At 36.8% G+C, this 15125-nt stretch overlaps 3 protein-coding genes across 3 annotated transcripts; 1 reads left to right on the forward strand and 2 right to left on the reverse strand.

Annotated features, from left to right (window-relative positions):
* Positions 1–123: 123 nt before the first annotated feature.
* On the reverse strand, positions 124–957 carry LOC149682842 (uncharacterized). The gene has a single exon (XM_089871176.1). The coding sequence runs from the start codon at positions 955–957 to the stop codon at positions 124–126; it is 834 nt and encodes a 277-aa protein (XP_089727302.1).
* Positions 958–4453: 3496 nt separating this feature from the next.
* On the forward strand, positions 4454–6266 carry LOC149682843 (uncharacterized). The gene is made up of 2 exons (XM_089871204.1): positions 4454–4552; positions 4641–6266. Exon 2 carries the CDS (start codon positions 4886–4888, stop codon positions 5948–5950), a length of 1065 nt encoding a protein of 354 aa, XP_089727330.1. The 5' UTR covers positions 4454–4552; positions 4641–4885; the 3' UTR covers positions 5951–6266.
* A 12-nt stretch (positions 6267–6278) lies between these two features.
* On the reverse strand, positions 6279–8407 carry LOC149682844 (uncharacterized). The gene is made up of 3 exons (XM_089871203.1): positions 8279–8407; positions 7657–8202; positions 6279–7595 (listed from the first exon to the last, which is right to left on the reverse strand). The coding sequence occupies exons 2-3, from the start codon at positions 8078–8080 to the stop codon at positions 6307–6309; spliced, it is 1713 nt and encodes a 570-aa protein (XP_089727329.1). The 5' UTR covers positions 8081–8202; positions 8279–8407; the 3' UTR covers positions 6279–6306.
* Positions 8408–15125: the final 6718 nt, after the last annotated feature.

Consider the following 15125-nt stretch of genomic DNA (forward strand, 5'->3'; position numbering starts at 1 on the left):
ACACCATTAAATTTCGATACTTATATATAAATTTTTAAAATTTTTACAGCTAGTATTCTCTTAATTATATAAATCCATATTTTCAAGATCATTATCATCTGAATTAAAATCGTTCCCGTATGGTTAGTCATTTACAACGGACATATTTTCTGGTTCGAAAATTTCTTCACAATCATCCGGCTCATCGTCAGTAGTACGGCTTGCATTACCCGGCTCTAAAATTTCTTCGTCAAATTGCTCCAGCTCATCATCAATAGTAGCGCTTGAATTACCCGGCTCCAAAATTTCTTCATAAAATTCATCATTTTCCAAGGAGCTGTTGTTTAAATTTTGTTCATTTTCTATATTGACAATGAGAGGGCTTTGGAAGTTAGATATAATCGCTATAATAGTCCACAGCTGATTAATGACAGGCGCAAGAGTTAATGGAATTGGACGATCAAAGATGTGGAACCCTCTAATCCTAGCAATTCGCCGCTCAACATGGATGCGAAGGGCTGCAATCTTTTGGGACTTTTCGAGTTCCTCCTTCGAAAACTGGCCTTTTTCACCAAGGAATGGTGGTATATTTAATTTAATGCCTTTTGGGTCTAGCAACTTTTGAATCAAAAAACCTTTATCCGCCATCACACTATCATTTTGGTTGAAGTTCAGTTTTAAAAAACCACTTCGCCGGGTTATTTCTTGGTCGGAGATGCTGCCTGTGAACAAATGAGAGACGAAGGTGACGTAGCCATTAGGGCTTATTCCAAGAAGTCCTTTGTAAGTTGTGGTGGATTTGTAGTTTGAATACGAAGCAGACTGCAATACCAAAGACTTTGAGGCTTGGCATTTAAGTTCTGTAGCATCAATTATGACGCGAGTGCTAGGATAATCTCTTTTGAAACTTTCTGGCATAGTTGCGTCAACTTGTTCTCTTGTAGGCCATAGATTTATTTGTCCTAAGCGAAAGTACATGAAATTTATCCAAGTAACGCAATAATTGGACGCTGTGCTTGGTGAAATACCAAAGCGGTCTGCTAAATCTTTTAAAAAAAGGCCGAGTCGCAGACGCTTCAAAACTAGAAGAAACTGATCTTTCACATTCAATTTCTTGTTTCGACCTACAGGTGACATTTTTGGTTTAACCCTCCCACCATTCCAAAAGTTGATGTTTTCTGCATTGGGGCCTGGATTAAGCCGATTATATAAGGCCATAAGTTTATCATAACAAGGCAGGCCAGTGTAAAATAATATATCCTTGTTGTTATCCTTTATTCTGTCTATACTAGGTTTAAGCTCATTATAGCTCTGCTCAGCAATTTTGGCCATATTCTTTGCATCAAGTGAATCCTTTTCTACTTTTTTGAGTTGATAATTTTTGATAGATACTTTCAAGTTCAGTTCAGCGATGCACGCTTCTAATTCTTTCTCTTTTGCTTCCAACTCTTTCGCTTTCGCTTCCATCTCTATCACTTGCGCTTCCAACTCTTTCACTTTCTTCGAACATTCACAATTACAATAAATGGCTACGGATGACATGTACTCCTCTGTTGAAGTGACAACCGTGATCATTTCTGATACCATATCTTTAACAACAGATTCATCATCTTCGGTATTATTTAAACTTTCAACCACCGTGTCTGTAGAGTCAACTATTTTGGTACCAGTGGTAAAATCCCACGTAAATACCGAAGGAACCGTCCCTTTCTTCAGTATATTCTTGCCATTTCCACGTCCAGGGTCATAATCAGACCTTTTAAAATGTTTTGAACACACATAAATGTACTTTATTGGTTTATAAATGAAGTCTCGGCGGCGGATTTTCTTAAGCCAAAGCAATCTCAAGGATTTGTTTTCTAACGAAGGTAAACTATGGTAGGAAATCTGAAATAAAATTGACAATTATTGGGAATAATTTAAACTCACTTAACTATACTTACAGATTTAGAATTTCCTTTTTGGGTACAGTTCAAAACAGAACAAATCTTGCCTGGGGGGCACCTGGGACTCATTTTGACTAAGGCTTAGCACTCCAGCAATGAAAATGCTTTATTTACAATGATTTAAACTATATTTTTATGATTATCAAGTAGCATACGTTACTAATATTTAAAATTAATGATAATTATTTGATTAAAATAACAGATCTTTTAACTAAATGACTAAAAATACCTCAACCATCAAAATTTTGGAGCCATATTTCATTTTTTAACTTTTTTTTAAACTACGGTAGCGCCGCCTTTTAAGAGATCCGCGCATAACGATCTTATCCCCGCCCCTGGAAGTTCGTCTTCATTTCCGAATTTGTCTATAGAGGCTGATGGGGAACATGAAGAAAATGAAGAAATGTCAGAAGACAATACACAAGAGCATTTATCAGCAAGTCTAGTGTGTTATCAAAGGCCAACTATAGATGATTTTTTATGGGAAATGGATGGGGAGTGGAAAAAAGACATTCCTAACGCGAGAGTTGAGAATAAAAAGGAGTTAAATAAAATAGAGAGTGAGGATGAATGGGAGGAGTCCAAACCGTCAAACTTGACAGAATCAGTGGACAAAGAAAATATAATGAAAAGTAGAGTTGAGACTTGTAACTTGTCACCTCATACTAGACCACCCGTACCCGTGTCCATCGGCCAGTGGAGGGGGGTGGCACTTTTGGATGGAGGAGCCGAACTAACGTTAATATCGGAAAGGGTATGGATGAGGGCCAAAATAAATCAAGATAAGAAGTAGGGGTGTGCGAATTCCATTTTTTGGGTATCGTACCGGCATAAGTTAATAATGCCTCTAAGTACACAAATACGGGTTAAAACTGGGCATCTTCTGCAGGCTTCTGTGACGTCAGAACTCGTATAGCGCTAAGATCCGAAGAGAGAAAATTTTGAAATTTCTGTCGCGGTGCAGCCACCAAGCGGTCGAGACGAAAAAAAATCATCCAGTGGAATAAAGGAGATTTTTACGTTTCGTATAGGCAGGCACTAGGGGGGAACGAATTTTACTTGAGCAACCCCAAATCCCTCTCTCTCTCGTGAGATAGAGGCGGTTTCAGTCCTGAAACATTTAAGTGGGATAAAAGAAACGCTAGGCTAGGCGGTACAATTTTGTATTGAAGTTGAGGTGATAAATGATACGGAGAGAGTATAGGGTTTCATTAAAGGGAGCCAGACAAACACTATTGCCATAGAAGAGGAAGCGATTTGTGTACTTAGAGGCATAATTAACTTATGGTACCGGTTATCGAATACCCAAAAATTTTCCTCATCAAATACCGAATCGAATACCGAATAGTTGGGCCTTGGTAATTTTTTTCCTTCCCGATAAATCGAGAATAGTTAAGGGCAAAGTATACCAAAAATTTAGCTTCTAAAATCCAGTCCAGTGCTTAAAGATTTAGAATATTGCTGTCTAACTGATTTTTTTCGTAAGTTTGGACATTTTTCTAATACTCTAATATGACAACCATATTATTGGCTAATTAGTTAATTAAATATTGATTAATTAGCAAAGCACCAGTTTCTTTATGTTTTTCCTATGTAGCTCTTATTAAAATGAAGTCACACTGAATTTTATTTTTATATAGAAATATACTTACGATACCTAAGAACCTAAAATAATTTTTAAATGGATTAGTGTAAAATCCAATTAATAAACTAAAATAATTGTTTAAGCCATTATATCAAACTAAAAGCTTTCTACTTCCTGTCCAGGGAACAAACTTTTCAATTTAATTCCAAAATTTATTTTTTTTCCTAGTAGTTCGTACCTTTCTTAAGTACTTAAAATAGTTTTTAAAGCCTTAAATACTTAAGATATTTTAAAATTAATTAAAACATTAATCAAAATATTTTCCCGTGTAACTCATTCAAAAAAATAGTTAGACAGGAAGGCTTTTTTGCGTTTGATAAAGCAACGATAGGCCTATATCCTTGGATATTTTGGATGGTATAAGTTGAAATCTAATTTAGTTATTCAATTAAAACCGCTTCGGTCCGTTAAAGTTGCCTAAACCAATAGATGTCAGTTAAGTCGGGATTTCTAAGATTTCAATAGGCCTTTATAGAAAGTTTTTACGGCTTGCGCACCTTGTTGATTTGTCCCGCCGCGCTTGCGCATTATAAAAGTCATACGTCACCAAAATTCTCTCTGACGTGACGTCACTAAACTCTGCAGGAAAGCACTCGCGCTAGGTAGGGGCCTTAACCGTTAAGCCTAGGCTTCCATAGCCCATTTTAAGCGATGGATACACAGGAGAACGAGTAAGTTATTTTAAATATTAATTAATTAGATGAAGACTTCAGATATTATAATGATATTAATTAATAGATCGAATGCAAGGAAACCGAAGAAAAAATCAATTAACAAAAAAGTAATACTACCGAAAGGTAACTGGACTAAACTGCTTAAAGTATTACCAAGTAGATTTGATGAAAGTGCGATCCTTAAACTACACAAAAATTCAAAAGCGAATAAACACCTTCCTCAGGGTTATAGGATGTTTAAAGCAAATAAAGTAGCCGAGGTTTTTCTAAGCGCTGGTTCCTCCAAAGAACCTTTACAAACTGTTTCGGTAAATGAAAATGTTGCCTCATCAACATATGTATATATCAAGACTAAAGTCAGAGCCTCTTTCACTCTACAATTACAATATGATGTAGCTATAAAATTGAATGGAGAAACGGGTCGAGTAGAGTGTTCTTGGTGCAGCTGCAAAGCTGGTGAAGGGGGCGTCTGTAAGCATGTGGGTGCATCGTTATGGTATTTGCTAGATTCAAAAAGAGATGGGAGAGCTTACATAGCAGATGGTCTAGCATGTACATCCAAACCAAGAGCTTGGGGTCTTCCAAACACCAGCAAGAAACTTTCAACAACACTGTTTTCTGGGCTAGATTTCATCAATCACATGCCGGGAAAGTCGAGTGAAAAACTGCAACATAAGCAAGAGCAACAACGAAGTTATTCAGCTTTAAAAAATTTTGGAACTGAACAAGACTCGCAGAATATTAAATTCAGAATACGAACAGCATGCGAAAAACTGAAACTTCGAAATAGGCTCTCATTTCTTTGTGAAATTCAAGTCGAAAACGACTTTATTCCCGCTGAAAACTGTTTTGCCATGACTAACATTGACGAAGATCCAAATTTGAATTCCCAAGATAGAGTCTTAGCTGCCAGCATTGCTTTACCAGTAGGAATGATTGATATAGATGCTAGTTTAGCTCCACTAGTCACACGGGTCCTTACTGTAACCCCTAACTCTTTGAAAATTACGCTAGCTACCGCTATTAAACTTGAATTGGACACACGTGAACAATCCAACTGTTCACTTTGGAACAGTGAAAGATTTTACAGGGTTACAGCTTCTCAATTTGGCTCCATATGCAAGCGTCGTAAAGAACCCAACGAATCATTTCTCAAAACTATTTTCAAAGGAACTGACTTATCAAAAAATAAATACGTGCAAGAAGGTTTGAGAAATGAAACATTGGCCAATCTAAAATATAAAGCTGTTCGCCCTGGTACGGAAACATTTACCACTGGGCTTTGTGTCAATCCAAGCCTGCCTATGTTGGGTGCTTCACCAGATCGTTTGGTGCATCAAAGAGATATAGGTTACGGGTTGTTAGAGATCAAAACCTTAGCTAAATGCAAAGAGAGAGGTATCAGTATCATCGAAGCCATTAACTGTAAAGAACCATCTAGTAAATTTTTAAAAAAAGACGAAAATGGAAAGATATTTTTAGACCGCAACCATGCTCATTATTACCAAATTCAAGGGCAAATGGGTATAACTAATCTAAAGTGGTGTGACCTCTTAGTTGATTGTGGGGATAATGAACCCTTCTGTGAACGTGTACAATTTGATCACTCATTTTTTCATAAAACTATTGTTCAAACTGTTCTAACGTTCTATATTGACCATGGTATTCAATACTTAAAAAAACTGAATGGTTGTGATGTTTTGTAGTTACTTGATAAGTACCTGAGAAACCAATTTTTTAAACGACTATATTTAAAACCAAAAAAGATACATGATCTCAAATTTTAATGTGATAACAATGTGATATCAAATTTACAAAACATTTAAAGTGATAACAATGTGATGTCAAATTTACAAATTAAAATCTCAAATTTTAATGTGATAACAATGTGATATCAAAACATTTAAAGTGATAACAATGTGATGTCAAATTTACAAATTAAAATCTCAAATTTTAATGTGATAACAATGTGATATCAAATTTACAAAACATTTAAAGTGATAACAATGTGATGTCAAATTTACAAATTAAAATCATATTAAAAGTTATGTTGTGCGTTATTTTAGTGTTTTCGGTCAAGCAACGGCTCATTACAAAAATTAACCAAATAAGCACAAATTTTCCAAACTTTGTTCAGTTGATTTTGCATGTTATTTGGAAATATCGTACTTAATATTTGATACTCTTTAACACTCCTTATTACACGTTCTACATGTATTCGTACGCTCGCGATAGATCTTGTAAATACTTCCTCCTCCTCACTTAGCTGCGCTTTGCCATTCAAAAAGGGTGGGATATTAAGAGTAACACCTTTTTCTTTTAACAAATCGCTAATCAAAAATCCTCTGTCCGCCATTACTGAATCACCTTTTTCTAACAGTTTAATGATACCACTGTCCTTGGTTAATTCGACATCAGACATTCGACCAGGGGCCAAATTTGATACAAAACTTATAAATCCATTGGGGGTCACTCCGATAAGAGCTTTAGCGGTGTTATGCGTCTTATATGAGGACCATGTGTCACTCTGAACTGTGTAATCAGTTGGTTTTTGAATAAATAGCTCTGTTGCATCAATAATTACACGAGTTTTAGGAAATTTTTCCTTAAAATCGTTTGGCATGTATTTGTCTATTGTTGCTCGAGAGGGCCAAATTCGGTAATTTGTCAGACGCTTTTCTAACAAGTCGAACCAAGTGAAGCATATGTTAGAAACAGTTGAAGTAGAAACATTAAAGCGATACGCAAGGTCCTGTTCTAGTAATCCAACTCGTAGACGGCAAAGCACTAAAAACAGCTGATCACGAAATGGCAAAGCCATTGGACGTCCATGAAGATATATGTTGTCCCTGTCACTTTTTCGGTCATATCCACGTGAACCATAGAGTGACACGTTTTTTAGATCTGGCTCTATGATTCCAAATATATCTTCGAATACGTCTAAACTGTCACAACCAGTGTAGAATTTTAGCATGGCTGGAGAGTCTGAGCATGATTTTAACGATAAACATTTTTCCTTTAATTGCTTCTTGCAACGAACTATTTCAATTTCTAGTTTCATATTTTCTTCAGTGCTATATGTAACCTTCTTTTGAGATGAGGCAAGTTCTTCTTTTAAGTTATTATTTTGTATATTGACTTTAATTAGATCAGCGTGGTTGTATCTGTGCTTTAAATTTTCTTCTTTGAGATTTGAATTTTCTACCTTGGTTCTTGCAAGTGATGATCTAAGTGCGTCTATCATTTCAGACTGCTCTTGCAATTTACATTTATATTCAAAGTTTTCTTCCTCAAGAAATCTTATTTTTGTAGTTAAATAGAAGACATCGTCTTTGAGACAATAACCATGTTCTGTTTAAAAAACCATTCATTAGAAATTAAAAAAACATTAAGATATTATTAAAATACTAACCGTTTGTGTTGGTAGTTTCAAATGAACTATCTTTGAAACCATTCGATTTATGACTTAAATCAATTTCAGGCTCCAAATAGGGGTCAGTTTCTTGGGTTATTTCAATCTCGTGAGATATGGTAGGTATAGCTGTGGTATAAAGGTTACTAAAATCTTTTGGTAATTTATCACTATAACCTTTTCGACCAGACTTGTGAAAATGGTAACCACAAACATGTTGATGCTTAAGACCCAACGGTTTTCTCGTGGGAGTACTCCATGTCCGTTGCTCAGACAATTTATTGTAATCTGAGATGTGGCTCTCAATCAAATTAATCCATTCATTACGGAGAGAAAGATCTTTTGGGAATGCGCTGAATGTCACATTTGGGTTCTTAATATATGAAGATTTGCAACCAGGTACGCAACAGCGTCGCCCACCCATGATTGATTTTAAATTATATGTTTAAACACCGCCAGAGTGCAAACACCTTCCAAAGTTCCAAACTACTTACTACTAGTGTCTAGTCACTAGTGTGTTCAACAACCAAGGCTTAGATCAAAATGCTTAAATAAATGTACTTTACGTTAGATATAATCTTTATAAATTCATACTAGTATCAAATATAAACATCTATTATACCTAAGAATACTTCGGGCATAATATTAACATTTCAATCAAGATTTGCTGGCACAAAGTAGAGAAACACAAACAGGGAACAAACGCGTTAAAAAAAGCCCACCATTTTATCAGTCTGCTACTCTGCTTTATATCTCTCCAAATCTTGCCTCCAGTTCGTGTTTTTTATAACACAAAACTGGCTGAACTGAACTGACTCAATTTGAACTACAAGAGGGGCCAAGTACCCATAATTCCTTTCGAACTTTCTATAAAGGCCTATTGCAGTGGAACTATTACCAAAAAAAAAACTACTATCGATGAGGGTGGATAAAATTGGGGTGTAAACGAGTGTCATAGAATTACTTATGGGCAAGCAGCGATGGCAGTATAGATAAGGAGGAAAGAAATGAAACAACAAAGGTGGTCGCTAGAGTAGCCACAGAAAGTCTGAGAACTCTTTTACTCCTGTAGCCACAGATAACCCCTTGAGATAAGGAACGCATTATGGTATGGTTCAAGCGCACTTGTCCAAACTACATTATTTCCTATGACGTTTAAAATTGTGTATCCGCCCGCCTTAGTTTGTCTATATTGACAAGTGCAGTTGCACACAACTAAACGAAAATCTCAATTTGGATTTCGGAAATATACTCACCACAAATTTTCCTAATTGAAAAAACGGACTTATTTTGTATCGTTTCAAATATTCAAATTCTGGAAATCGTATGCCCATCGTTGTGTATTTAGTTCTTTTATTTCGCCTACACTTTGTTATGGTGTGATATGCCTGACATAAAGCGTGTTTTTCATTGGTCTTTTTCAATACATTTTTAGATAAACCTTTTTTCAAAAAGTCTATAGCCCTTAAAAGGGCTTTGTTTTTTTCTACTTAGATAATCAGGATAAAAAGTTGGCAGTTTTTATCTCTTATTCCCGGTTATTCTTAGCTATCGTTTGACGGGCCCTTCTACCTTTTCGTAATTTCACTATTTCCATATCAGCTGAGGTATTGGTCACAGGGCTCGAACCTTTGTTTGACTCTAGACGTGAGTGCTTGCACTTTAGTAGGATGTGGTTTAGAACTACGTCCCATTTTTAAGACAGAAAACAAATTCAAGCAATTGAAACTTCGCGTCCGAGGTCGACAACTAGAAATAATGATCCCGGGCCCAGGTAGGGTAGCTACGTTCCCGCAGAAATTGAAAGAAAGGGGTAGGTCCACCCTCGATAAAGGGGAGTTTAGGAGTTAGGTAAAGTTAAAAAAAAAAGGTACTAAATGACCGCTACCCCCTAGAACAACTAGCACACCTCCCCCTTTTCCTGAATAAGACCCCTCTTTATAGACGCTTTGTGGCAGGTCTCTAATACTAAACTGAAAAGCTATGGCGACAGGAAAACGGTGATTGTAATCACAGAGTAAGGCAAAACTTGTCTTCAACGCCCCCCCCCCTTGTGTATTTAGTCTTCTTGATAATACCACTGGAAGTATCATAAGTTCATAAGATATGTTCCATAAGTTTGTCACTGGTTACCGATAGCTTACCATGAAGTAGGACTGTTCACGAGCCGAGCTGAGCAAGCTTTTTAAAAGCTCGGCTCGGCTCGAGTCAAAAAAACGGCGGCTCGGCTCGACTCGAAAATGATCGAGCCGAGCCGAGCTGGCTCGATTAACATATACATGTTTAAAAAAAAAAATTGCTACTACCAACGTCAAACTTGAGAATGACTATAAATGCCATCCCATGTTTAGGAATGTAGTGGTTCAGTAAAACACGCTCTTTAAAATATGCTCAAGGCTAGAGACGAGAGATTTTTCCCACGCTTTATTTCATGTAAAAATAGAACGGAACGCTATTGGTGGAGAGAATAAAGACTTAAAGGAAAGCACTATATCCGTGACTAATATCGCGAGCCGGCTCGTGAGTCGGCTCGACTCGATGGCTGTCGGCTCGGCTCGGCTCGACCATAAAAAAGCTCGCTCGTTAATTAATCGAGCCGCAAAAGTGGCGGCTCGGCTCGGCTCGAACTCGGCTCGCTCGTCACGAGCCCGAGCTGGCTCAAGCTCGTGAACAGTCCTACCATGAAGTAATGGTTGGTGAAACGTCATAGATTTGCAAGCTTAGTACAGACTATATAGGATGATGGACTGCAAAACCGCGGTAGTTATTCTCGCTTGTCGATGTTGTACTAGCTCTAAGTATGGCTCTAGCATTACAAAGTATCTGTAGTGTCATACTTCTTTAACATATGTTATAAACTTGTAGTTGAAGCAACGTTTCCCGAGAGTATGACGAGAAAAGATTTTTCTAGTCTTTGATTACAGCCTCAGGATGAGTTCATAGATTTTTATCTATTCGACTCCTTATCCTATTGTAAAACCATTCTCTGAATTCCCTGCCCAATTATCTTTCTTAGAAATTGAGGGGTTCCATTGACAGTTTTCAACTGGTTACTAGACATTATGGAACCGTTATTGGTAGTAAAATTAGGAGTAAAACCTCTAAAATCAATCGATATCCTACTATGCATTTCAAAATAGGTACTGAATTTCTGCGCCATCTACGTTCGTAAAATCAAACTACATCAAAACAAATGAAACTACATCAAGTCGCGTACGGTGAAAACCAATCCTCAAAGTACTACGCTTTAGTGACTAAACACTCAAAGGCATTACTTGTACAGCGCTTCAAAGTTGAAATGCACGTTTTACTGTCACTGGACGAATTACTTGACTTAAACTGGGTTCTATTAATAAATATACAAGTAAACATAAATCATTTTATTGGCCCTTGATTCGGCCATTTCATACCAAGACGGCGAGAAGTACACGGCATCGTATTTGTAGTATCGGTGGTAGCAAACAGAACCATCTTATTCACGTTAAAAAAGAGTGAAGATCACATTGTTTTTATTTAATATGTAAACAATATTTGCACCTAAAATTAACGAGAAAATAATGTAAGATAATTAAATGTTCGTAACGTGCAATTTACGTGGGTAGAACGTGTAGCCAACGTTTCTCGGGTACCCAAAACCCGTGATTTACACGTCTAAAAGTGGTGTACGGTAAACCTAATTATGAACGTGTAAAACACCCATACTATGTCACCTCTAAACACCGTCTTATTCACGTTAAACAACAGTGAAGATCACGTTGTTTTTATTAAATATGTAAATAATATTTGCACTTAAATTAACGTGAAAATAATGTAAGGTAATTTAGTGTTCGTAACGTGCAATTTACGTGGATAGAACGTGTACCCAACGATTCTCAGGCACCCAAAACCCGTGATTTACACGTCTAGAAGCGGTGTACGGTTAACCTAATTATGAACGTGTAAAATACCCATACCATTTCATCTCTAAACACCGTCTTATTCACGTTAACCAACAGTGAAGATCACGTTGTTGTTACTAATAAATATCATAAGATTAACTTCAAATGCGTGAAAATTAATGGCACATGATCATTTAACTTGCTGTTATATGTTGAAATCCAAAATATATCCATGTTAAATTTTAAACGCAAAGCTGGAAACTAACCTCCAGCTAGCCGACCGAAAACCAAATGGTTAAAACATTGCGATAGATAAGGAGGTCTAATATTTTTTAAAATGAAAGATTTAAACAAGTTGGGAAAACCAAAATATTACCTCTCCGTGTCGAGAAGATTATATAAACTTAAGTATCCAATGAAAACGTCGACCTTTTTGCCCTCATCCTTTCCCGCGCTTTGCGCTTCCGCATTTCATCCTTACTCTCAACATTATCTTCCTCCATTTTACATACAAAAATCAAATACTCACAAAAAGAAGTGGCAAAAACCTGCTGGCTCTTTACAACCACTTAATTTGACTTAATATCCAATTTCCAACAACAATAATATACCGGTAGTTTAATTGACAACCTACTAGCATCGAAATTCTCATTAAGAATGGCTCCCGCGGATAAAAAAGGCCAATTTTCAACTAGGTGGGCGTTATCTCATTAGATTTGAAAAATATCATTTGTCTTTTTTACCAATGCCTAACCGTTTGGATTTTTTTAAAGCAATCTTAGCATAAAAAAATAGATGTTTTATATTCTTATTAAGAATAAAACAAGAGGATAAAAAAGGTCTGTCCTCTCGTATTTTTCAAGCTTTTATCATGATTACTCTAAACAGCAGTAACAAGGAGTATAAACCCATTAGTGGAAGCAGTATTTTTTTTTCGAAACAATTTCGCTTACGTTTATCCTCTCTAGACTTCGCTAAAAACGTATTACTCCTACGTAAAATATTAATAGACAGGCAAGGATTCATACCGTTAAAGAAGGAGCGCAATATTATCCATATTTTCATTTCATATACAGAGAAAAGAAATTATTATGTTTTTGAGAGGAGCTTCCCATTTTTGTTGTTGTTTTGAAAAATATATCGCAATGCACGGGCCTTGATAAATAAAGGAGGCAATGAATGAAATATATCACAATGCACGCGCCTTGAAAGATATAGGAGGCAATGAATGAAATATATCACAATGCACGGGCCTTGAAAGATATAGGAGGCAATGAAGGAAATATATCGCATGCACGGGCCTTGGTAGATATAGGAGGCAATGATAATCTCTCTCTTTGCACGAGAGGTTTATCTTTAATAATTAAATAAATATAATTATTTTTAATTATTTTAATCTTCAATAATTAACATTAATAATAGTTAAATCGTTTAAAATAAAGTTATACCTATTATCATCTCAAACTTTGCTAATATTGACGTTTAAAGTGAAGGGTACCCCTCTTGCCCGCTTTCTTCAGATTTTGGGGTATATATACGATTCGTTTCCATTATAATAGTAAGGAAAAAGCGCAATTGCGAAAACCTTTGGTGGCGATCCCACCTTAGGGAGGCTAGACGTTTCTCGTAACCCTAGCTGATCGCCGCGTACATCCTAAAACCAAACGATGATAATGGAGTAGAAGCCAATGATACAGATTTGTGTCTATGTGGAATAGACGGAAGACCAGTGGATGGTGGTGTTAGAAGCCAATGATACAGATTGGTGTCTATGTGGAGTAGACGGAAGACCAGTGGATGGTGGTGTTTAGGAGCCAGTATGTACAGACTGGTGTCCAAGTGGGATGGACAAAAACCAGCAGAAGATGGTGGTGATTAGAAGCCAGTATGTACAGACTGGTGTCCAAGTGGAATGGACGAAGACCAGAAGATGGTGGGGTGATTAGAAGCCAGTAAGTACAGACTGGTGTTCGTGTGGGATGGAAAAGACCAGAAGATGGTGGTGTGAGAACTCAAGTAGAGGAGCCATTTCCGTGACTGTGAAAGCAGTTCGGAAATGGCGAACACGTTTGCTCCGATACGCAAACTGCGAACGCGGTCACGTGGGTGTAACAACGCACAGACAGACACACAGACACACAGACACGGCCGTTACAGAACCTCTCCTGGACTACGTCACACGGAGAGGTAAAAAGCGAACGGCCGAACACCCTAACTATTTTTAGGAGCACTATACTGAAGGAGGCGTAGCTGTATTTTAAAGCACTTATAAGGCAACGTTAATTTTTATTCCTTAAATATTACTCCAAGGAAAATGTCAATAGAAAACGGTACTAGATGGTAGGTGTCATTGTCATATTGGAGAAAGAAAATGTGGGCTTCAACAATTTGCTGTGAATGACGGGCGGTCTTAACAACGATGAAGTCTATACAATAATCACTTATTTATTTGTACCCATACATATCACCTGTGCTTACCTTTCTAAAAATTATATTAATACAATTGTATGTGTGGAAATTTGATTTACTATAAGTTTAAAGTTAAACAATATGTTGTTCTTTTCAACCTCATTGTCACGTGATTTAGGCATTTTGAGTAACTGTTAAATTCAACTTCATGTTCACATGTATTACACGGCCTAAATCACCACCAAACTTAGTGTGATATTTTCCACCAATTCTCCACGTGTATTAAACGCTTTAAATCCCCACCAAATTAACGTGATGAGTTCAACCAAAACTCCACGTGTTTTACATGTGTAAATATACACCACAATTAACGTGATAGTTTCAAGCTATTCCCCACGTGTTTTACACGTCCTAAATCATCAGCTCTATTAACGTGATATTTTTAACCTGTACTCCACGTGTTGCACACGCTTTACATCGCCACCAAATTAACGTGATGTGTTCAACCAAAACTCCACGTGTTTTACGCGTCTAAATATACACCACAACTAACCTGATAGTTTCAACCTATTCCCCACGTGTTTTACTCGCCCTAAATCATCACCAAAATTAGCGTAATATTTTCAACCTATACTCCACGTGTTTTACACGTCTAAATATACTCCACAATTAACGTGATAGTTTCAACCTATTCCCCACGTGTTTTACACTCCCAAAATCAACACCACAATTAACGTGATATTATCCACATATACTCCACTTGTTTTACACGTCCTAAATCATCAGCTCTATTAACGTGATATATTCAACGTATACTCCACGTGTTTTACATGTCTAAATATACTCCACAATTAACGTGATAGTTTCAAGCTATTCCCCACGTGTTTTACACGTCCTAAATCATCAGCTCTATTAACGTGATATTTTCAACCTATACTCCACGTGTTGTACACGCTTTACATCGCCACCAAATTAACGTGATGTGTTCAACCAAAACTCCACGTGTTTTACACGTCTAAATATACTCCACAATTAACGTGATAGTTTCAACCTATTCCCCACGTGTTTTACACTCCCTAAATCAACACCACAATTAACGTGATATTATCCACCTATACTCCACGTGTTTTACACGCCCTAAATCATCTGTTCTATTAACGTGATATATTCAACGTATACTCC

This window comes from Phalangium opilio, unplaced genomic scaffold, assembly GCF_054372755.1.
Source record: "Phalangium opilio isolate 3A_F unplaced genomic scaffold, DU_Popi_V2 ptg000037l_1, whole genome shotgun sequence".
Lineage (NCBI taxonomy): Eukaryota > Metazoa > Arthropoda > Arachnida > Opiliones > Phalangiidae > Phalangium > Phalangium opilio.